Source organism: Cherax quadricarinatus, chromosome 5 (assembly GCF_038502225.1).
Source record: "Cherax quadricarinatus isolate ZL_2023a chromosome 5, ASM3850222v1, whole genome shotgun sequence".
Classification (NCBI taxonomy): domain Eukaryota; kingdom Metazoa; phylum Arthropoda; class Malacostraca; order Decapoda; family Parastacidae; genus Cherax; species Cherax quadricarinatus.
The window spans coordinates 63,976,225-64,000,614 of NC_091296.1; the positions used below are offsets into that span (position 1 = coordinate 63,976,225).

General features: G+C 40.4%; 1 protein-coding gene across 1 annotated transcript; it reads right to left on the reverse strand.

The window, feature by feature from the left end:
* Positions 1–604: 604 nt before the first annotated feature.
* Positions 605–7,947, reverse strand: LOC138855191 (hemocyanin B chain-like). The gene is made up of 3 exons (XM_070103216.1): positions 7,791–7,947; positions 1,417–2,940; positions 605–1,242 (listed from the first exon to the last, which is right to left on the reverse strand). Exons 1-3 carry the CDS (start codon positions 7,876–7,878, stop codon positions 812–814), a joined length of 2,043 nt encoding a protein of 680 aa, XP_069959317.1. The 5' UTR covers positions 7,879–7,947; the 3' UTR covers positions 605–811.
* Positions 7,948–24,390: the final 16,443 nt, after the last annotated feature.

The window sequence follows — 24,390 nt, forward strand, 5'->3', positions numbered from 1 at the left end:
CATTGTGTTTGTTTGCTTGTTTATCATTAAATTATTGTAAACTTATCAAACATATTTATTTGGATTAAGCTAAATTAAATTGCGCTCTTTATAATAAGGTTAGGTATATATATATATATATATATATATATATATATATATATATATATATATATATATATATATATATATATATATATATATATATATATATATATATATATATATATATATATATATATGTATATATATATATATATATATATATATATATATATATATATATATATATATATATATATATATATTTATATATATATATATATATATATTTATATATATATATATATATATATATATAAATTATGTGATTCACTTCATTTATTGTAGTTACATTAAATAGTATTTATAACTTGCAATAAACTGTGCAATCTATCTGCTTCATGAATTAAGACAAATGTAGAGACTGGTGTGTAATTATGCAGGTGTGTGCCCGCAACGCACGACTTGCCTCAGAGTTGAGCCAGATAGAAGTAGAGGTCACCAAGATGAAAGACGAGCTCGTTCTTTTGTTGCAAATCGTTGTAGAGATTTAGATTTTTGAAGGATATTTAAAAGGCTTGAGAAAGATGTTCTGGAGCCATCCAGAAACTGTTGTCTTTTATTTCAAACTGACATTGTTAATAAAAACATAAAATCCTCAGGTTTAATGAAACTGCATCTTATATCGGAGAAAATTCCCTATTTTGCTAGTGTATTGTTGTTCAAAAACGATAAAGGCAAATATAAAGTAGTTTGTAAATTTGACAGTAATTTAGGTTTGCTCTGAAGTTCAGTGATGCTCATCGTGGAAGATCTTGACATGAACTTTATGTATATTGGGAGCCTGCAAGACGACGCGAGGATCTGGGATATGACGGTCAACTGGGTAACCCATTGGCCGCTTGTCTGGGTACTTCTCTCCATGGATACCACACTGACTGTGGGTGGCGGCCAAGTCTTCAGGATTATCTACGGTCTTATCTTCGTCACCGTCAGACACTCCCACAAACAAGGAAAACTCCATTCCTGAGGTTGTTCCCTTAGGTAGGAGCAGTCTGTTGGGGATACCACAAGATCGCTCAAATTCGTGGAGGTCAAGTTTACTATGGCTTTCTACGGCCTGGTCAGCTTTCCTCTTTAGTGAGTCAAAACTTGGCCTGTCAGGAACAGTCACTGAAGAGTCAACGGACTTGCGAACAATGTGGTTAGATCCAGGAGCCACTGAAAAGAATAATTAAAAAGGTTTAACTTTAAATCATATAAACATTATTGTTTAGTTAAATCCATTTTATATATACGTTGAAGTATTTAAAATATAATTTCTACAATCAATAATTTAATATCAAAATATAACCATTTATTACTATATAGTGTTAATAATCAAGATATACTTACATGATTTATAAAACTTGTCCATTTCAATGCAGTGCCATCGACCTTCCTCGAAGGAGAAGAGGACTCCGTTGTTGTCATAACGAGGGCACAGGAAGATGCGGATGGTACCAAGGACTTTGTTACCATTGTTGTTAGTGATGTCAATATTGTAAGAAAATTCTTGGTGGTTTAGACGAGGTACTATAGCATGGATCTCAACATCTTTCACTTTGTCAGATTTATCTACAGCATTGATGAGACTGAACTCGAAATTGTCGAAGTAGGTCTTCAGTTCTCCATCAATGGCAATGTTATCAACGGAAACACCGGAGAACTCGAGTTCTTCTTGAGTGTAAGGTGGAAGAGTGTCCTTGTGCTCTTTGAAGATGTTATCTATATATTTATGAAGTCTGAAGAAGCTTGGGTCTCGAGTGGCAGTCTCGAAATGTTCCATGACACCAGGAGGAAAGTTGAACTTGCCGTGAGGATCACCTTGGCGACCAAGCATTATGTGAGCCGTGTTGTGCAGTGAGCCATAATACTGTGGGTTGGCGCTGTATGCAGAAGATTCAATGATTTCTCCCAGAGTGTCGATGCCATGATCATTTTTAATATCGATCTTGTTACCACTCCTGTCGACTATGTAGCCATGAGCGATGGCATCGCGAATTCGACTTTCTAAGATGACCATATCACGCACGTTAGCCACACCATCAACATCTTCAAAGTGTACATCGTCAGGGCGAGCTGGGAACTCTCCACCATATTTGTAGTTAGTATGTGGAGCAAATCCTTCATGGATAACATCGTCCCAATGAAGTTCGTCAACAACATCCAGATGGTTGGAGAGACGCTCAGCATCAAAGCGGGCAGTGAGTTGGTGGTGAGCCCAGAAGAAGAGTTCTCCCTTGCGGTCCAGATGATAGCCGTAAGAGTCCTTCCACCAGAAGGGGAAGTCCATATGCCAAGTAACGTGGTGAATGTTTAGGCCAATGTCCTCACCAAAGTACGCTACTCGTTGTTCTTTGTTCTTTTTTGTTCCAGTGAACTTCATCTCGAATTTGCCTGGAGTTTGAGTCATCTTGGCAGTGTAGGCCTTATTGATAACTTCACTGTTGGTGAACAGGTGAGGAGTAACTTCATAGAGTGGAGGAAGAACAATTCCCTGTCCCAAGTCTGAGTGGATGACAGCCACATAAAGCGCGTACGCGAACTCTCCCTCGTTGAGGCGCTCACGGAAGTAAGCAGCGTTGTGAACGAAGCAAGACCAGGTCTTGCAGTGTATGAGAACATCAAAGAGCAGGAGAGCTTCTTCACGTTGACGGGTGTTGAAAAGTGAGAACCAGTGATGTTGCTCTAATACTCTGTGGTCTTTAATTTCCTGTATCAGCGCATGAGCTGCCGCACCATCATCGGTGTACTGTGAAGAGTCAGCTTCCGGGTCAAAGGTGTCAGAAAAATCTTTCAAATCACTAAAGTGAAGGTGGTCATAAATATCATCCAGCAAGTGATTGACATCCTGTTGTTTCTTGGCCAAAGTCACACCTGTACAAGAAAAATATATTGATTATTAACTATTTAAATCAAAAACTAATTGTAATGCAAAACGTATAGTAATAGTAGTGAATGGACTAAAAATAATATTTTAGCTCCTTTATATTTATTTTGAAAACTTAGTTCCTCTTATATTTTGCAGTTTTTAAATCCGTCTTTTATGAGGAACTCTGTCAAAACATTTCTTAAGATATATATAAATGCAATCCTCCTAATATGTCACACTTGCACATAAAATTTGCAGCCCATTTATAAGTTATGTTAGTTTAGGCGACAATGGAAAGACTATATAAAAAACGACAAAGCAGTTAAACCACGGTACGGGTGGGGTTTAAACATGTAACAAATGAGTTCTAAAACTCTAGGCCATTGCATACGAGGGACTTACGCTCTGTCCAGGGTGTCAAATCCCACCAGTTTCCTCGTTTTTTCCAATAGTGTTATTAGGATTTCCTGAGTGATATAAAACATTCTGCCTTACTAACAGTAAACTGTGAGCGACGCACTCGCAAGTCTCTTGCTAGTGCCAGCGCACTACCATACTCCTGATGACGACTGAAAGTACTTGAGCTAAACTTATAAATATATATATATATATATATATATATATATATATATATATATATATATATATATATATATATATATATATATATATATATATATATATATATATATATATATATATATATATATATATATATATATATATCTATATATAGGTTGGTAGACAGCAACCACCCAGGGAAGTACTACCGTCCTGCCAGATGACTGTGAAACAAAAACCTGTAACTGTTTTGCATGATGATAGGATTGCTGGTTTCTTTTTCTGTCTCATAAACACGCTAGATAACAGGGATATCTTGCTACTCCTACTTACACTTTGGTCACACTTCACAGACACGCACATGCATATATATATATATGCATACATCTAGGTTTTTCTCCTTTTTCTTAATAGCTCTTGTCCCTTTTTATTTCTTCTATTGTCCATGGGGAAGTGGAAAAGAATCTTTCCTCCGTAAGCCATGCGTGTCGTATGAGGCGACTAAAATGCCGGGAGCAATGGGCTAGTAACCCCTTCTCCTGTATACATTTACTAAAAAAGAGAAGAAGAAAAACTTTATAAAACTGGGTTGTTTAAATGTGCGTGGATGTAGTGCGGATGACAAGAAACAGATGATTGCTGATGTTATGAATGAAAAGAAGTTGGATGTCCTGGCTCTAAGCGAAACAAAGCTGAAGGGGGTAGGAGAGTTTCAGTGGGGGGAAATAAATGGGATTAAATCTGGAGTATCTGAGAGAGTTAGAGCAAAGGAAGGGGTAGCAGTAATGTTAAATGATCAGTTATGGAAGGAGAAGAGAGAATATGAATGTGTAAATTCAAGAATTATGTGGATTAAAGTAAGGGTTGGATGCGAGAAGTGGGTCATAATAAGCGTGTATGCACCTGGAGAAGAGAGGAATGCAGAGGAGAGAGAGAGATTTTGGGAGATGTTAAGTGAATGTATAGGAGCCTTTGAACCAAGTGAGAGAGTAATTGTGGTAGGGGACCTGAATGCTAAAGTAGGAGAAACTTTTAGAGAGGGTGTGGTAGGTAAGTTTGGGGTGCCAGGTGTAAATGATAATGGGAGCCCTTTGATTGAACTTTGTATAGAAAGGGGTTTAGTTATAGGTAATACATATTTTAAGAAAAAGAGGATAAATAAGTATACAAGATATGATGTAGGGCGAAATGACAGTAGTTTGTTGGATTATGTATTGGTAGATAAAAGACTGCTGAGTAGACTTCAGGATGTACATGTTTATAGAGGGGCCACAGATATATCAGATCACTTTCTAGTTGTAGCTACACTGAGAGTAAAAGGTAGATGGGATACAAGGAGAATAGAAGCATCAGGGAAGAGAGAGGTGAAGGTTTATAAACTAAAAGAGGAGGCAGTTAGGGTAAGATATAAACAGCTATTGGAGGATAGATGGACAAATGAGAGCATAGGCAATGGGGTCGAAGAGGTGTGGGGTAGGATTAAAAATGTAGTGTTAGAGTGTTCAGCAGAAGTTTGTGGTTACAGGAAAGTGGGTGCAGGAGGGAAGAGGAGCGATTGGTGGAATGATGATGTAAAGAGAGTAGTAAGGGAGAAAAAGTTAGCATATGAGAAGTTTTTACAAAGTAGAAGTGATGCAAGGAGGGAAGAGTATGTGGAGAAAAAGAGAGAGGTTAAGAGAGTGGTGAAGCAATGTAAAAAGAGAGCAAATGAGAGAGTGGGTGAGATGTTATCAACAAATTTTGTTGAAAATAAGAAAAAGTTTTGGAGTGAGATTAACAAGTTAAGAAAGCCTAGAGAACAAATGGATTTGTCAGTTAAAAATAGGAGAGGAGAGTTATTAAATGGAGAGTAAGAGGTATTGGGAAGATGGAGGGAATATTTTGAGGAATTGTTAAATGTTGATGAAGATAGGGAAGCTGTGATTTCGTGTATAGGGCAAGGAGGAATAACATCTTGTAGGAGTGAGGAAGAGCCAGTTGTGAGTGTGGGGGAAGTTCGTGAGGCAGTAGGTAAAATGAAAGGGGGTAAGGCAGCCGGGATTGATGGGATAAAGATAGAAATGTTAAAAGCAGGTGGGGATATAGTTTTGGAGTGGTTGGTGCAATTATTTAATAAATGTATGGAAGAGGGTAAGGTACCTAGGGATTGGCAGAGAGCATGCATAGTTCCTTTGTATAAAGGCAAAGGGGATAAAAGAGAGTGCAAAAATTATAGGGGGATAAGTCTGTTGAGTGTACCTGGTAAAGTGTATGGTAGAGTTATAATTGAAAGAATTAAGAGTAAGACGGAGAATAGGATAGCAGATGAACAAGGAGGCTTTAGGAAAGGTAGGGGGTGTGTGGACCAGGTGTTTACAGTGAAACATATAAGTGAACAGTATTTAGATAAGGCTAAAGAGGTCTTTGTGGCATTTATGGATTTGGAAAAGGCGTATGACAGAGTGGATAGGGGGGCAATGTGGCAGATGTTGCAAGTGTATGGTGTAGGAGGTAGGTTACTGAAAGCAGTGAAGAGTTTTTACGAGGATAGTGAGGCTCAAGTTAGAGTATGTAGGAAAGAGGGAAATTTTTTCCCAGTAAAAGTAGGCCTTAGACAAGGATGTGTGATGTCACCGTGGTTGTTTAATATATTTATAGATGGGGTTGTAAGAGAAGTAAATGCGAGGGTCTTGGCAAGAGGCGTGGAGTTAAAAGATAAAGAATCACACACAAAGTGGGAGTTGTCACAGCTGCTCTTTGCTGATGACACTGTGCTCTTGGGAGATTCTGAAGAGAAGTTGCAGAGATTGGTGGATGAATTTGGTAGGGTGTGCAAAAGAAGAAAATTGAAGGTGAATACAGGAAAGAGTAAGGTTATGAGGATAACAAAAAGATTAGGTGATGAAAGATTGAATATCAGATTGGAGGGAGAGAGTATGGAGGAGGTGAACGTATTCAGATATTTGGGAGTGGACGTGTCAGCGGATGGGTCTATGAAAGATGAGGTGAATCATAGAATTGATGAGGGAAAAAGAGTGAGTGGTGCACTTAGGAGTCTGTGGAGACAAAGAACTTTGTCCTTGGAGGCAAAGAGGGGAATGTATGAGAGTATAGTTTTACCAACGCTCTTATATGGGTGTGAAGCTTGGGTGATGAATGTTGCAGCGAGGAGAAGGCTGGAGGCAGTGGAGATGTCATGTCTGAGGGCAATGTGTGGTGTGAATATAATGCAGAGAATTCGTAGTTTGGAAGTTAGGAGGAGGTGCGGGATTACCAAAACTGTTGTCCAGAGGGCTGAGGAAGGGTTGTTGAGGTGGTTCGGACATGTAGAGAGAATGGAGCGAAACAGAATGACTTCAAGAGTGTATCAGTCTGTAGTGGAAGGAAGGCGGGGTAGGGGTCGGCCTAGGAAAGGTTGGAGGGAGGGGGTAAAGGAGGTTTTGTGTGCGAGGGGCATGGACTTCCAGCAGGCATGCATGAGCGTGTTTGATAGGAGTGAATGGAGACAAATGGTTTTTAATACTTGACGTGCTGTTGGAGTGTGAGCAAAGTAACATTTATGAAGGGATTCAGGGAAACCGGCAGGCCGGACTTGAGTCCTGGAGATGGGAAGTACAGTGCCTGCACTCTGAAGGAGGGGTGTTAATGTTGCAGTTTAAAAACTGTAGTGTAAAGCACCCTTCTGGCAAGACAGTGATGGAGTGAATGATGGTGAAAGTTTTTCTTTTTTGGGCCACCCTGCCTTGGTGGGAATCGGCCAGTGTGATAATAAAAATAAAAAAAATATATATACATATATGCGTGTGTGTGTGTGTCTGTTCCTTTGTTTAAGGGAAAAATGAAACTAGATAGAATGTAAGAATTATATGTGGATAATTCCTTCTAGCTTACCAGGTAAAGTTTACGATAGAATTATTACTGAAAGTTTTAAAGTGGTAAAATCTGGGGAGTAGGTAGGATAGGTAGGGGTCGTAACAGGACCTATTACAGGGAAGGAAAATATGAGGATTTGAGCATTAGGGGCTTGAGCATCCAGTAGCCTTGTGTTATCGTGTTAGATAATAGTAACTGGAGATAAGTAGTTTTTTAATGGACGTGCTGTTGGAATGCAAGCAAGGTAAGGTTGGTGAAAGAATTCAGGGAAACCAGTTAGTTAGACTTGAATCCTGGAGGTGGGAAGAGCGTTGCCTGCACTCTGAAGGATGGATGAAGCAACAGCTCCATCCAACCTTCAGAGTTGGAGTGACTTAGTGAATGAGTTTTTTCTCTGGATAACCCTACATCGGCTGGACATGGCCCCTGAGGAAACACTTACCTGGGTCATCACTGAGGAAGTGATCGTCACTGAAGCTGGGCCAGGCAGCGGCCGCTGCTATTAGTGAACACAGGATCAAGAGCTTCATGGTGGCTGTGATGGTGACACTGAGGCAGCAGCTGCCTTATATACCCACTGACACCCAGCCACTTAACATCAGTATCTCACTGACGCTACTGATCTCTAGTAAGACATATCTTATCTGACGACTTCAAGTTGATGCAATGTTTTTTCAACAATTTTAATCTGCACATTGGAAATGCTTTTAAATGATATCATTATTGTATTATCATAGTTTCACTCTCACTGTATGTATAAATAAAACACACACACACACAAACACACACGCACACACACACACAGTAAGGAATCGCTCTAGACTCTGTACACCGTGTACGTCAGACCCTTATTGGACTATGCAGCACCTGTTTGGAACCCACACCTGGTCAAGTACGTGAAGAATTAGAGAAATTGAAAAGGTTAACAACAAGACTAGTCCCAGAGCTAAGGGGAATGTCCTACGCAGAAAGATTAAGGCAAATCGGCCTCACGACACTGGAGGACAGGAGGGTCAGGGAAGACATGATGACGACATATAAAATACTGCGAGGAATTGACAAGGTGGACAGAGACCGATGTTTCAGAGATGGGACACAGGAACAAGGGGTCACAATTGGGAGCTGAAGACTCGGTTGAGTCAAAGGGATGTTAGGAAGTATTTCTTCGGCCACAGAGTTGTCAGAAAGTGATGTAGTGAAGGCAGGAATCATACATAGTTTTAAGACGAGGTTTGTTAATGCTCATGGAGCAGGTAGAAAGAGGAGGACCTAGTAGTGATCAGTGAAGAGGCGGGGCCAGGGGCTATGACTCGTCCCCTGCAACCACAAATAGGTGAGAACAAATAGGTGAATACATACAGGATATTTCAAAGAAATATAAACATATTTGCTAACTATATACATGTATTTAATGTTCAGAAAGTCGGTGCTTAGCAAGTGATAAAAAGAGTTTGGCACTTGGTAAACTCTTTAGGTTCTAAATGACTCCCGCAAACCTCCTACACAAGAACTGAAGCCCTGTTATCCGTAATTTCGCATGAATTTATCAAGTTTGCACCTGAAGACAGAGAACTATCAATATTTCCCCTATAATAGGCTATAATATTATAAGATTTCTCTCGTGTCCTCGTTTCCCCCCGGCAACCAGAATTCTTGAGTGTATCGCTGCTACGTGACGCCTTGAACGTTAGCTGGAGATAACGTCAAGATACGTAATGTCCTACTCAATTTAACACTGAATTTCCTCATTTTTATTTGTTTCGTTTTTTCTTTCTTTTACATTGAAAATCTTAATCAGCCTCGTCATCAATGTAAATTGGTCGCCCTAGACACGCCTGACTACAGCGGAAGAATTCTTACGTCGGAAGGATTCTTACGTCGCTAGGATTCTATACAAGAAAAATTCTACACAGAAACAAGTTCTACAGTGGATGGTTTTCAAGGTAGGTGCTTCTACAGCAGAAAAGTTATATTAATGTTGGTAGAATTACCGACAATATGTTAAGTAAAAGGACACAAGTGCAACTAATGTGACATTTTATTGTGGCAACGTTTCGCTCTCCAGGAGCTTTATCAAGCCGTTGATAAAGCTCTAGGAGAGCGAAACGTTAGCACAATAAAATGTCACATTAGTTGCACTTGTGCCCTTATATTTAACAGAAGGATTTACTTAACAGAAAGGTTATTGTATTCTATAGTGAAAATATTTAACGTTGTAAGGGTTTAAATTAAAATTTATAAATGAAAAAATGGGAAAGTAAAATTTACAATAAAATTTCATTATTAACAACTAAACTTAATCTCTAGTTACATATAGAAAACTCACATCAATTAGATACTAGAAGACCAAGTCCTCCAACTTTGTAAATCTTTTTTTTTTATATGCAATGTTAAATTTAGCATTTACTGTTTGACAAAATTCTATGTCTAAGTTACCTGCTTTATCATCTCTCTTTGTTACTTAATTATTATCGTCCGTTTTGCTCGACTTATATCTGATGTATATTTCTCGGAACTTTTCTTCCTCATAGCTCATCGGAAGAAATTAATTTCCAACTCATTCAAATTAGTTATGAATATGAGAGTCAAGATTATTTTTATTTTCACTGCTAACACGTTATTTTCTCTTAGTTATTGTAGTACAAATTGTACATTGCTTTGTGTTTTTTTAATCGTGTGTGTGTGTGTGTGTGTGTGTGTGTGTGTGTGTGTGTGTGTGTGTGTGTGTGTGTGTGTGTGTGTGTGTGTGTGTACTCACCTATTTGTGGTTGCAGGGGCCGAGTCATAGCTCCTGGCCCAGTTTCTTCACTGATCGCTACTAGGTCCTCTCTTTCCCTGCTCCATGAACTTTATCATACCTCGTCTTAAAACTACGTATGGTTCCCGCCTCCACTACGTCACTTTTCAGACTATTCCACTTTGTGATGACTGTTACTGAAGAAATACTTCTTAACATCTTTTTGATTCATCTGAGTCTTCATCTTCCAACTGTGTCCCCTTGTTTCTGTGTCCCATCTCTGGAACACCCTGTTTCTGTCCACCTTGTCAATTCCTCGCAGTATCTTATATGTCGCTATCATGTCTTCCCTAACCCTTCTGTCCTCCAGTGTCGTCAGGCCGATTTCCCTTAACCTTTCATCCCAGGACATTCCTCCTAGCTCTGGAACTAGTCTTGTTGTAAACCTTTGCACTTTCTCTAATTTCTTGACGTTCTTGACCAAGAGATGTGCTCAGTATTATACTCACCCCAGGATTCGTTTCCTTGAGGGAGGACTGCAGTCTTTGGCCACTGCAGGTTTCATGACTTTGCATTTGGCGGGGTTAAATTCGAGGAGCCAGTTACCGGACCAGGCCTGTAGCCTCTCCAGATCCCTTTGCAGTCCTGTCTCATCCTCATCCGATTTAGTTTTCCTCATTACTTCACATAATCTGCAAACAAGGACATTTACGACTCTATCCCTTCCGTCATGCAATTCACATATACCAAAAACAGCACTGGTCCTAGGACTGAACCCTGTGGAACCCAGCTTGTGACAGGCGCCCACTTTGACACCTCGCCATGTACTCTCTGGTACGTGATGAGGTGTCATGTATTCTCTGATCCATTGCGAAGTCTTTCCTGTTATGCGTGCCTGATCCTCTTAGATTTTACACTAATCTCTTCTGAGGAACTGTGTCGAAGGTCTTCTTGCAGTTCAAGAAAATGTAATGTACCCACCCCTCTCTCTCGTGTTGAACTTCCGTTACCTTGTCGTAAAACTCAGTAGGTTTGTGATACAAGATTTCCCGACCCTGAAACCGTGCTGGTTGTCGTTTATAAGCTTATCCCTTTCTAGGTGCTTCACCACTCTCCTCCTGATAATCTTCTCCATGACTCTGCATACTATACACGTCAGTGACGCTGGTCTATAGTTTAATGCCTCATGTCTGTTTCTTAAAAACTGGGATTGCATTTGCCGTTTTCCATACCTCAGGTAGTTGTCCAGTTACAATGGATGTGTGTATGTGTGTATGTGTGTGTGTGTGTGTGTGTGTGTGTGTGCGTGTGTGTGTGTGTGTGTGTGTGTGTGTGTGTGTGTGTGTGTGTGTGTGTGTGTGTGTGTGTGTGTGTGTGTGTACTCACCTAGTTGAGGTTGCGGGGGTCGAGTCCGAGCTCCTGGCCCCGCCTCTTCACTGATCGCTACTAGGTCACTCTCCCTGAGCCGTGAGCTTTATCATACCTCTGCTTAAAGCTATGTATGGATCCTGCCTCCACTACATCGCTTCCCAAACTATTCCACTTACTGACTACTCTGTGGCTGAAGAAATACTTCCTAACATCCCTGTGATTCATCTGTGTCTTCAGCTTCCAACTGTGTCCCCTTGTTACTGTGTCCAATCTCTGGAACATCCTGTCTTTGTCCACCTTGTCAATTCCTCTCAGTATTTTGTATGTCGTTATCATGTCCCCCCTATCTCTCCTGTCCTCCAGTGTCGTCAGGTTGATTTCCCTTAACCTCTCCTCGTAGGACATACCTCTTAGCTCTGGGACTAGTCTTGTTGCAAACCTTTGCACTTTCTCTAGTTTCTTCACGTGGTTGGCTAGGTGTGGGTTCCAAACTGGTGCCGCATACTCCAATATGGGCCTAACGTACACGGTGTACAGGGTCCTGAATGATTCCTTATTAAGATGTCGGAATGCTGTTCTGAGGTTTGCCAGGCGCCCATATGCTGCAGCAGTTATTTGGTTGATGTGCGCTTCAGGAGATGTGCGTGGTGTTATACTCACCCCAAGATCTTTTTCCTTGAGTGAGGTTTGTAGTCTCTGGCCCCCTAGACTGTACTCCGTCTGCGGTCTTCTTTGCCCTTCCCCAATCTTCATGACTTTGCACTTGGTGGGATTGAACTCCAGGAGCCAATTGCTGGACCAGGTCTGCAGCCTGTCCAGATCCCTTTGTAGTTCTGCCTGGTCTTCGATCGAGTGAATTCTTCTCATCAACTTCACGTCATCTGCAAACAGGGACACCTCAGAGTCTATTCCTTCCGTCATGTCGTTCACAAATACCAGAAACAGCACTGGTCCTAGGACTGACCCCTGTGGGACCCCGCTGGTCACAGGTGCCCACTCTGACACCTCGCCACGTACCATGACTCCCGTCCCTGAAACCATGTTGGCTGCTGTTGATGAGATCATTCCTTTCTATGTGTTCCACCACTCTTCTCCTGATAATCTTCTCCATGATTTTGCATACTATACATGTCAGTGACACTGGTCTGTAGTTTAATGCTTCATGTCTGTCTCCTTTTTTAAAGACTGGGACCACATTTGGTGTCTTCCATGCCTCAGGCAATCTCCCTGTTTCGATAGATGTATTGAATATTGTTGTTAGGGGTACACATAGCGCCTCTGCTCCCTCTCTCAATACCCATGGGGAGATGTTATCTGGCCCCATTGCCTTTGAGGTATCTAGCTCACTCAGAAGCCTCTTCACTTCTTCCTCGGTTGTGTGCACTGTGTCCAGCACTTGGTGGTGTGCCCCACCTCTCCGTCTTTCTGGAGTCCCTTCTGTCTCCTCTGTGAACACTTCTTTGAATCTCTTGTTGAGTTCTTCACATACTTCACGGTCATTTCTTGTTGTCTCTCCTCCTTCCTTCCTTAGCCTGATTACCTGGTCCTTGACTGTTGTTTTCCTCCTGATGTGGCTGTACAACATTTTTGGGTCAGATTTGGCTTTCGCTGCTATGTCATTTTCATATTGTCTTTGGGCCTCCCTTCTTATCTGTGCATATTCGTTTCTGGCTCTACGACTGGTCTCCTTATTCTCCTGGGTCCTTTGCCTTCTATATTTCTTCCATTCCCTAGCACACTTGGTTTTTGCCTCCCTGCACCTTTGGGTAAACCATGGGCTCATCCTGGCTTTTTCATTATTCCTGTTACCCTTAGGTACAAACCTCTCCTCAGCCTCCTTGCATTTTGTTGCTACATATTCCATCATCTCATTAACTGGCTTCCCTGCCAGTTCTCTGTCCCACTGAACCCCGTTCAGGTAGTTCCTCATTCCTGTGTAGTCCCCTTTCTTGTAGTTTGGCTTCATTCGTCCTGGCCTTCCTGCTTCTCCCTCCACTTGTAGTTCTACTGTGTATTCGAAGCTTAAAACCACATGGTCACTGGCCCCAAGAGGTCTTTCGTATGTGATGTCCTCGATATCTGCACTACTCAAGGTGAATACTAAGTCCAGCCTTGCTGATTCATCCTCTCCTCTCTCTCTTGTAGTGTCCCTTACGTGTTGGCACATGAAGTTTTCCAGTACCACCTCCATCAGCTTAGCCCTCCATGTATCTTGGCCCCCATGTGGGTCCAAGTTCTCCCAATCGATCTCCTTGTGGTTAAAGTCACCCATGATCAGGAGCTTTGCCCTGCATGCATGAGCTCTTCTGGGCACTCTAGCCAGTGTATCAACCATCGCTCTATTGCTCTCGTCGTACTCTTGCCTTGGCCTCCTGCTGTTCTGTGGTGGGTTATACATCACTGCTATTACCACCTTGGGACCTCCAGAGTGAAGTGTTCCCGCTATGTAATCACTTTCTTCTCCGCTGTCTCCTCTCTCCAGCTCATCAAAATTCCAGCGATTTTTGATCAGCAACGCCACTCCTCCACCCCCCCTGTTCCCTCTGTCTTTCCTCAGGATTTGGTATCCCGTTGGAAAGATGGCATCTGTTATCATACCTGTAAGCTTGGTTTCTGTGAGAGCTATGATGTCCGGTGATGCTTCTTTGACTCTTTCATGCCACTCCTCCCACTTATTTGTTATTCCATCAGCGTTTGTGTACCATACCTTCAGTTTCCTTTCCAACACTGTGGTTTGGGGGGGCCTGTGAGGGTGGGAGACCTGGTGGCATACTGTGGGATTCTATAGCTCGGTGTTGGGTGGAGGCTGTGGGTATGGATTGTAGTGTGTGTTGGGATGGTGTGATAGGTTGTATGGTTCTGAGAATAGTTGTGTGTGTGCTTGCCCTTGCTGTTCTGTTCTGCTCTGACTGACCTCTGCTGGTTCCATCCTTGTCTCTTTTCCTAGCTCCTTTCGCTTTTTTGTCCTCTCCCTCAGCTGCGTCGTTCTGATTTTGTTTTGTCTCTGTCTAGGAACACCCTCTTGTACTCTTCCGAGTATTTCAATCGTGGTTTCTCTTGGAGGATCCTGTTCCTGTGTGTGTATGTGTGTATGTGTGTGTGTACTCACCTAGTTGAGGTTGCGGGGGTCGAGTCCGAGCTCCTGGCCCCGCCTCTTCACTGATCGCTACTATGTCACTCTCCCTGAGCCGTGAGCTTTATCATACCTCTGCTTAAAGCTATGTATGGATCCTGCCTCCACTACATCGCTTCTCAAACTATTCCACTTACTGACTACTCTGTGGCTGAAGAAATACTTCCTAACATCCCTGTGATTCATCTGTGTCTTCAGCTTCCAACTGTGTCCCCTTGTTACTGTGTCCAATCTCTGGAACATCCTGTCTTTGTCCACCTTGTCAATTCCTCTCAGTATTTTGTATGTCGTTATCATGTCCCCCTTATCCCTCCTGTCCTCCAGTGTCGTCAGGTTGATTTCCCTTAACCTCTCCTCGTAGGACATACCTCTTAGCTCTGGGACTAGTCTTGTTGCAAACCTTTGCACTTTCTCTAGTTTCTTCACGTGCTTGGCTAGGTGTGGGTTCCAAACTGGTGCCGCATACTCCAATATGGGCCTAACATACACGGTGTACAGGGTCCTGAATGATTCCTTATTAAGATGTCGGAATGCTGTTCTGAGGTTTGCTAGGCGCCCATATGCTGCAGCAGTTATTTGGTTGATGTGCGCTTCAGGAGATGTGCCTGGTGTTATACTCACCCCAAGATCTTTTTCCTTGAGTGAGGTTTGTAGTCTCTGACCCCCTAGACTGTACTCCGTCTGAGGCCTTCTTTGCCCTTCCCCAATCTTCATGACTTTGCACTTGGTGGGATTGAACTCCAGGAGCCAATTGCTGGACCAGGTCTGCAGCCTGTCTAGATCCCTTTGTAGTTCTGCCTGGTCTTCGATCGAGTGAATTCTTCTCATCAACTTCACGTCATCTGCAAACAGGGACACCTCAGAGTCTATTCCTTCCGTCATGTCGTTCACAAATACCAGAAACAGCACTGGTCCTAGGACTGACCCCTGCGGGACCCCGCTGGTCACAGGTGCCCACTCTGACACCTCGCCACGTACCATGACTCGCTGCTGTCTTCCTGACAAGTATTCCCTGATCCATTGTAGTGCCTTCCCTGTTATCCCTGCTTGGTCCTCCAGTTTTTGCACCAATCTCTTGTGTGTGTGTGTGTGTGTGTGTGTGTGTGTGTGTGTGTGTGTGTGTGTGTGTGTGTGTGTGTGTGTGTGTGTGTGTGTGTGTGTGTGTGTTTGTGTGTGTGTGTGTGTGTGTGTTTATTGTACTCACCTGACTGTGGTTGCAGAGGTCGAGGCCCTGTTTTCAGGGGCTAAATTCTAATAGCGACAAGTCAGACCTGTCCTGCAGCTTGTCTAGGTCAATTTGTGATTTTTTCTGGTCTATTCATGTGTTTCATGTTTATATTCTCCTCATTAGCTTCAAATCTTCTGCGAACAGGAGCACCTCTGTCTCGATTTCTTCTGTTAAGTCAATTACATACACCAGAAACAGCAGGTGTCCAAATGCTGAACCGCCTGGAACCCCCACTCGTTACACTCGCCCATTCCAACGCATCTTTCCAAACCTTCACTCGTTATTTCCTGCCCATTAGGTGCTTACTCACCTATATGTGGTTGTGTATGTGCTCACCTATATATGGCTGCAGTGGTCGATTCACAGCTCCTGGCTCCGCCTCTTTGTTGGTCACTATTAGAATAGAATAACCATTCGCCGGAGGGGGGTCGAACCCCAGTCTCCTGCGTGACAAACGAGGATACTCACCCCTATACTACTTACTTCTGTGTGCATGTATAATCACCTATATGTGGGTGCATGAGTCATGTTTCAACTCCAGGCTCTGCTTCGTCGCTGGCTACTACTGAATTTCCCTTCTCATAACTGCATTAAATATATCATAACTATTCTTAAAACTATGTAAGCATTCTGCCACCACCACTTTGTCGTCCCAGGTTATTCCACTTCCTAACAACTCTGAGGCTAAAAGAAATATTTCCTAACATCCTTGTGATTCGCCTGTGGTTTAAGGCTTCCAGATGTGCCTTAATGCTTCTAATCTCCGCTTATTGAACAGTTTACCCTTGTTCAGTCTATCAATTTTCTTAGTATTTTGTACGCTGTTATCATGTCTCCTCTAACCCTACTGTAGTGTGATCATGTGTAACTCAATAAATCTCTCCCTGTAGCTCATCCCCTTTAGTGAGACTCGTTGTACTGTTTCCATCTACTTGACGTGTTTGACCAAGTGTGGGTTCCACACTGTTATTATATTCTTTAAAATGCCTCCTTCATAATGACTCCGTGTTGATATTCCTGCAAAAGTTTTTCAGGTCATGTGTTGATAACACCAGTATTTTCTGCAGCTATTACGAATTTTCTGTTATCGTAGCAATTTGAAATACTCACTGTCAGATTTCTGTTATTGCCATTATGCAAATTTCAAGATATAAGCAAAGTATTCTAGGTCTATTCGATGCGTCTCTAACTATGCACATCATTCAACCTAAGTCACAGAAAAGTATGTCAAACTTCACCATCATCTCTTCATTAGTTATTCAACAGACTCATTTAATCAACAGAACAAGAAAGAAGTTTAAACGCTTCGACTAGAGGGGCTAACACCTTAGTATTATTATTATAATCAAAACTAAACGCTAAACCAACCAGGATTAACACTTGAAAAGCAGTACTGTCGGATAACTAAGTGGTTGGGTCTTGTCAGTACCAGAGCGGCGGTGATCCTCGCCAATGTGACGCCACAGGAGAAAAAATACCACGACGGCGGTGATCCTCGCCAATGTGACGCCACAGGAGACAAAATACCACGGCGGAGGTGATCCTCGCCAGTGTGACGCCACAGGAGACAGTACCAGAGCGGCGGTGATACTCGCCAGTGTGAGGCCACAGGAGACACAGTACCAGAGCGGCGGTGATCATCGCCAGTGTGAGGTCACAGGAGACACTGTACCAGAGCGACGGTGATCCTCGCCAGTGTGAGGCCACAGGAGACAATCAACAGTGAAATTGAATTTATAGTTGTGCGAACTATGATTAGAGAAAGACGTTTTTCCTTTTCTAAATGCCTTTCAATGAGATGCTTTGATCCAGGTAATTAGAGCTCTCCACCCCCCCCCCCCCTACCTCGAATTACACCTGATTACCTCTCGTTCTCTGGACTCTTTAAAAGTAATCTCTGCTCATAATATAGTGCCATATTAAATTGCTTAACAAGCATCATCATCAAAAAATAATTAGAAAATGGCCTTTCATGATATTTAGCGAAAAGAAATAAACTCTTTAGGTTATCTTTGAAAAAAATTCTTTGAAAATATATAAAAATATACTGCAGCTGCAAATAATTCTTATATATGTCGTGCCGAATAGGTAAAACTTGCCATTTTGGCTTATATAGCAATAAGCCAAAATTTGCGTATGCAATAATTTCGCAAAAATTATTCTGAAACTAACGAAAAATTTCATCGTGTTTGTTTATTATTAAATTATTGTAAACTTATCAAACATATTTAGTTATATTAGGCTAAATTAAATTGCGCTCTTTATAATAAGGTTAGTATATATATATATATATATATATATATATATATATATATATATATATATATATATATATATATATATATATATATATATATATATATATATATATATATATATATATATATATATATATATATATATATATATATATATATATATATATATATATATATATATACATATATATATATATATATATATATATATATATATATATATATATATATATATATATATATATATATATATATATATATATATATATATATATATATATATATATATATATATAAGGAATCAATGCTTCTCTTTGGAGAGCATGAAATCACATCATCGGAGGGTGTCCAACAAGGAGATCCTCTTGCACCATTTCTCTTCTGTATAGCAGTTAGGGAAATCACAGTCAGACTGACCAGCGAGCTAAACATCTGGTTCCTAGATGATGGCACACTAGCAGGTACAAAGGAGTCCCTCCTTCATGATCTTACACAGGTAATGACACGGGGACAGGAAATGGGTCTCATCCTGAATCCATTCAAATGTGAAATCATCTCAGTCAGTCAACAAGTGATAAATGCAGTGAGATCAAAACTACCAGGAGCAGCAGTCATTGCCCCCACAAATAGTGTCTTGCTAGGAGCACCTCTGGGAAGCAATGCCATTGACACAATTCTCAGGAAGAAATTGAAAGAGTTAAGGAGAATGGAACAACGAATAGGCAATCTGGACACCCACGATGCCTTGTACCTTCTCACAAAGTGCTGAGTCTGCCCAGGTTGACATATTTCCTAAGATGTGCACATTCATATGATAACCCTATAATGCACGAATATGACAGTATCCTGAGGCAGATTTTTACGAAAGTACTTAACCTTACTCTAGAAGACGGGCAGTGGAACCAAGCTACACTTCCAGTCAGACTAGGAGGCATTGGTGTCCGCAAGTCATCACAGATGGCGCTACTGCTTTTCTGTCCTCGTGTATTGCATCCAGAGAGCTTGTAGCAGCGATTCTCCCTGAACATCTTAGGGACAAGATAGGAGTCCAGGACCAAAAGTTCATTGACGGAGCAATGATCTGGGATAATCTAACGGGCTCTGGAGCCAGACCTGCTCCCCCCAACAACTACAAACAATCGCACTGGGATGGTCCAATAGTGGAAAATATTGCCTCAACAATGCTTCGGAGTGTGCCAGGGAAGGATAGAGCCCGCCTCCTGGCAGTGAGAGCCCCTCATGCAGGGGATTTTCTGTTGGCTGTTCCCAACTCCAGCCTTGGCAGGCACACGCCTCGACCCACAGACCATCCGCATCGGTGTTGCCCTTCGACTTGCCGCCCCTATTCTCGCCGAACACATGTGCATTTGTGGCAGTGAAGCAGCAGACCGATTCGGGTACCATGGTCTTGTGTGCCGTAAACCCGAGGGAAAGATTGCAAGACATGAGGAGGTTAATAACATTATCAAGAGGAGCCTCACAACAGCCGGATGCCCAGCAGTAAGGGAGCCACCCCAGCTAGGCAGATCTGATGGCAGCCAGAAGCGTCCAGATGGTATCACCCTTCAAGCCTGGACAGATGGGAAGCAGGTGGTGTGGGACTATACATGTGCATCTACCTTGGCTGATACCTATCTCCAATACACCAGGGAGGAAGGAGGGGCAGCTGCCAGGTTCAGGGAGTCCCAAAAGTCTAGAAAATATGGAGAACTTGCCCATCATTATATGTTTGTTCCCATAGGCTCAGAGACCCTTGGCTCATGAGGAAAGAATGCATCTAAATTCCTTAAGGAGCTGGGAAAAAGACTCATCAGGGTAACTAGGGATCCCAGGGCAGCTAGTTTTCTGTTCCAGCGGCTCAGTGCGGCTGTTCAAAGGGGTAATGCCTGCTGTATTTTGGGCACACGCCCCAGCTCTGAGGAGCTGGATGAGATTTTCGCCTTATAATCGGTGATACACACGTAACAACATGTACCGTATATGCCACCTTTATATCAACAATGTATCTCTTAAATCTTTTGTACCATATTATGTAATAAAATATTCCTATTGGTAAAAAAAAATATGAAAAGATGGGGTGGTAGGGAAAGTGGAATATTCAAACGGCTTCAGGAAGAAATCCAAATATTCATCCTTGAAGCCTTTTTATATATATATATATATATATATATATATATATATATATATATATATATATATATATATATATATATATATATATATATATATATATATATATATATATATATATATATATATATATATACATATATATATATATATATATATATATATATTTATATATATATATATGTATATATATATATATATTTACCTGGAGAGAGTTCCGGGGGTCAACGCCCCCGCGGCCCGGTCTGTGACCAGGCCTCCTGGTGGATCAGAGCCTGATCAACCAGGCTGTTGCTGCTGGCTGCACGCAAACCAACGTACGAGCCACAGCCCGGCTGATCCGGAACTGACTTTAGGTGCTTGTCCAGTGCCAGCTTGAAGACTGCCAGGGGTCTGTTGGTAATCCCCCTTATGTGTGCTGGGAGGCAGTTGAACAGTCTCGGGCCCCTGACACTTATTGTATGGTCTCTTAACGTGCTAGTGACACCCCTGCTTTTCATTGGGGGGATGGTGCATCGTTTGCCAAGTCTTTTGCTTTCGTAGTGAGTGATTTTCGTGTGCAAGTTCGGTACTAGTCCCTCTAGGATTTTCCAGGTGTATATAATCATGTATCTCTCCCTCCTGCGTTCCAGGGAATACAGGTTTAGGAACCTCAAGCGCTCCCAATAATTGAGGTGTTTTATCTCTGTTATGCGCGCCGTGAAAGTTCTCTGTACATTTTCTAGGTCGGCAATTTCACCTGCCTTGAAAGGTGCTGTTAGTGTGCAGCAATATTCCAGCCTAGATAGAACAATTGACCTGAAGAGTGTCATCATGGGCTTGGCCTCCCTAGTTTTGAAGGTTCTCATTATCCATCCTGTCATTTTTCTAGCAGATGCGATTGATACAATGTTATGGTCCTTGAAGGTGAGATCCTCTGACATGATCACTCCCAGGTCTTTGACGTTGGTGTTTCGCTCTATTTTGTGGCCAGAATTTGTTTTGTACTCTGATAAAGATTTAATTTCCTCATGTTTACCATATCTGAGTAATTGAAATTTCTCATCGTTGAACTTCATATTGTTTTCTGCAGCCCACTGAAAGATTTGGTTGATGTCCGCCTGGAGCTTTGCAGTGTCTGCAATGGAAGACACTGTCATGCAGATTCGGGTGTCATCTGCAAAGGAAGACACGGTGCTGTGGCTGACATCCTTGTCTATGTCGGATATGAGGATGAGGAACAAGATGGGAGCGAGTACTGTGCCTTGTGGAACAGAGCTTTTTACCGTAGCTGCCTCGGACTTTACTCTGTTGACGACTACTCTCTGTGTTCTGTTAGTGAGGAAATTATAGATCCATCGACCGACTTTTCCTGTTATTCCTTTAGCACTCATTTTGTGCGCTATTACGCCATGGTCACACTTGTCGAAGGCTTTTGGAAAGTCTGTATATATTACATCTGCATTCTTTTTGTCTTCTAGTGCATTTAGGACCTTGTCGTAGTGATCCAATAGTTGAGACAGACAGGAGCGACCTGTTCTAAACCCATGTTGCCCTGGGTTGTGTAACTGATGGGTTTCTAGATGGGTGGTGATCTTGCTTCTTAGGACCCTTTCAAAGATTTTTATGATATGGGATGTTAGTGCTATTGGTCTGTAGTTCTTTGCTGTTGCTTTTACTGCCCCCTTTGTGGAGTGGGGCTATGTCTGTTGTTTTTAGTAACTGTGGGACGACCCCCGTGTCCATGCTCCCTCTCCATAGGATGGAAAAGGCTCGTGATAGGGGCTTCTTGCAGTTCTTGATGAACACAGAGTTCCATGAGTCTGGCCCTGGGGCAGAGTGCATGGGCATGTCATTTATCGCCTGTTCGAAGTCATTTGGCGTCAGGATAACATCGGATAGGCTTGTGTTAATCAAATTTTGTGGCTCTCTCATAAAAAATTCATTTTGATCTTCGACTCTCAGTCTGGTTAGCGGCTTGCTAAAAACTGAGTCATATTGGGACTTGAGTAGCTCACTCATTTCCTTGCTGTCATCTGTGTAGGACCCATCTTGTTTAAGTAGGGGCCCAATACTGGACGTTGTTCTCGATTTTGATTTGGCATAGGAGAAGAAATACTTTGGGTTTCTTTCGATTTCATTTATGGCTTTTAGTTCTTCCGCGATTCCTGACTCCTAAAGGATTCTTTTAGCTTAAGTTCGATGCTTGCTATTTCTCTGACCAGTGTCTCCCTACGCATTTCAGATATATTGACCTCTTTTAGCCGCTCTGTTATTCTTTTCCGTCGCCTGTAAGGGAGCGCCTGTCTCTTTCTGTTTTACATCTACTCCTCCTTTTTCTTAGAGGAATAAGCCTTGTGCATACATCGAGTGCCACCGAGTTAATCTGTTCTAGGCATAAGTTGGGGTCTGTGTTGCTTAGTATATCTTCCCAGCTTATATCGGTTAGGACTTGGTTTACTTGGTCCCACTTTATGTTTTTGTTATTGAAGTTGAATTTGGTGAATGCTCCCTCTTGACTAATCTCATTATGTCGGTCTGGGGCTCCGCGCATACATGACTGAACCTCAATTATGTTGTGATCTGAGTATATTGTTTTTGATATGGTGACATTTCTTATCAGATCATCATTGTTAGTGAAGATGAGGTCTAGTGTATTCTCCAGTCTAGTAGGCTCTATTATTTGCTGGTTTAAATTGAATTTTGTGCAGAGATTTAAAAGCTCGCGTGAGTGTGAGTTTTCATCAGAGCTGCCTCCTGGTGTTATTACTGCAACAATATTATTTGCTATATTCCTCATTTTAGGTGCCTTAAGTTGAAATCCCCCAGGAGCAAGATGTTGGGTGCAGGAGCAGGAAGGTTTTCCAGACAGTGGTCAATTTTTAACAGCTGTTCTTGGAATTGCTGGGATGTTGCATCCGGAGGCTTGTAGACTACCACAATGACTAGGTTTTGGTTCTCGACCTTTACTGCTAAAACTTCCACTACATCATTTGAGGCATTTAGCAGTTCTGTGCAAACAAGTGACTCTACAATGTACAAATATATATAAATATATATATATATATATATATATATCTATATATATATATATATATATTATATATATATATATATATATATATATATATATATATATATATATATATATATAAATATATATATAATTATATATATATATATATATATTAAATTATATATATATATATATATACATATATATATATATATATTATATATATATATATAATATTATATATATACATATATATATATATATATATATATATATATATATATATATATATATATATATATATATATATATATATATATATATATACATATATATATATACATATATATATATATATAAATATATATATATATATAAATATATATATTATATATTATATATATATATATATATATATAGTATATATATATATATAATATATATTTATATATAAATATATATATATATATATATATATATATATATATATATATATATATATATAAATATATATATATATATAAATATATATATAATGTCGTGCCAAATAGGCAGAACTTGCGATCTTGGCTTAAATAACAACGCTTATTTTGCCATATAGGACAAGTGAAAATTTGTGTATGCAATAATTTCGCCAAAATCATTCTGAACCTAACGAAAAAAATATATTTCACTGTGTTTGTTTAGTATTAAATTATTGTAAACAAATCTAAAATATATTTAGTTGGGTTAGGCTAAAATAAATTGCGCTTGTTATAATAAGGTTAGGTAAGTTTTCTAGGTTCCTCTTGGTGTAAAATAATAAATTTTTACATCAACATTAATGAAAAAAATATATCTTTAAACGTATAAGAGAAAATTCTAGAAAGATCTTAATTTTAAATGAGTTCTTGCTAATTGACCAGTTTTACATATTCGGCACGATATATATATATATATATATATATATATATATATATATATGTATATATAAATATATATATATATATATATATATATATATATATATATATATATATATATATATATAAATATATATATATATATATATATATATATATATATATATATATATATATATATATTTCTATATAAATATATACAGATATATATATATATGTATAAATATATACATATATATATATATATATAAGTATATATGTATAAATATATACATATATATATATGTA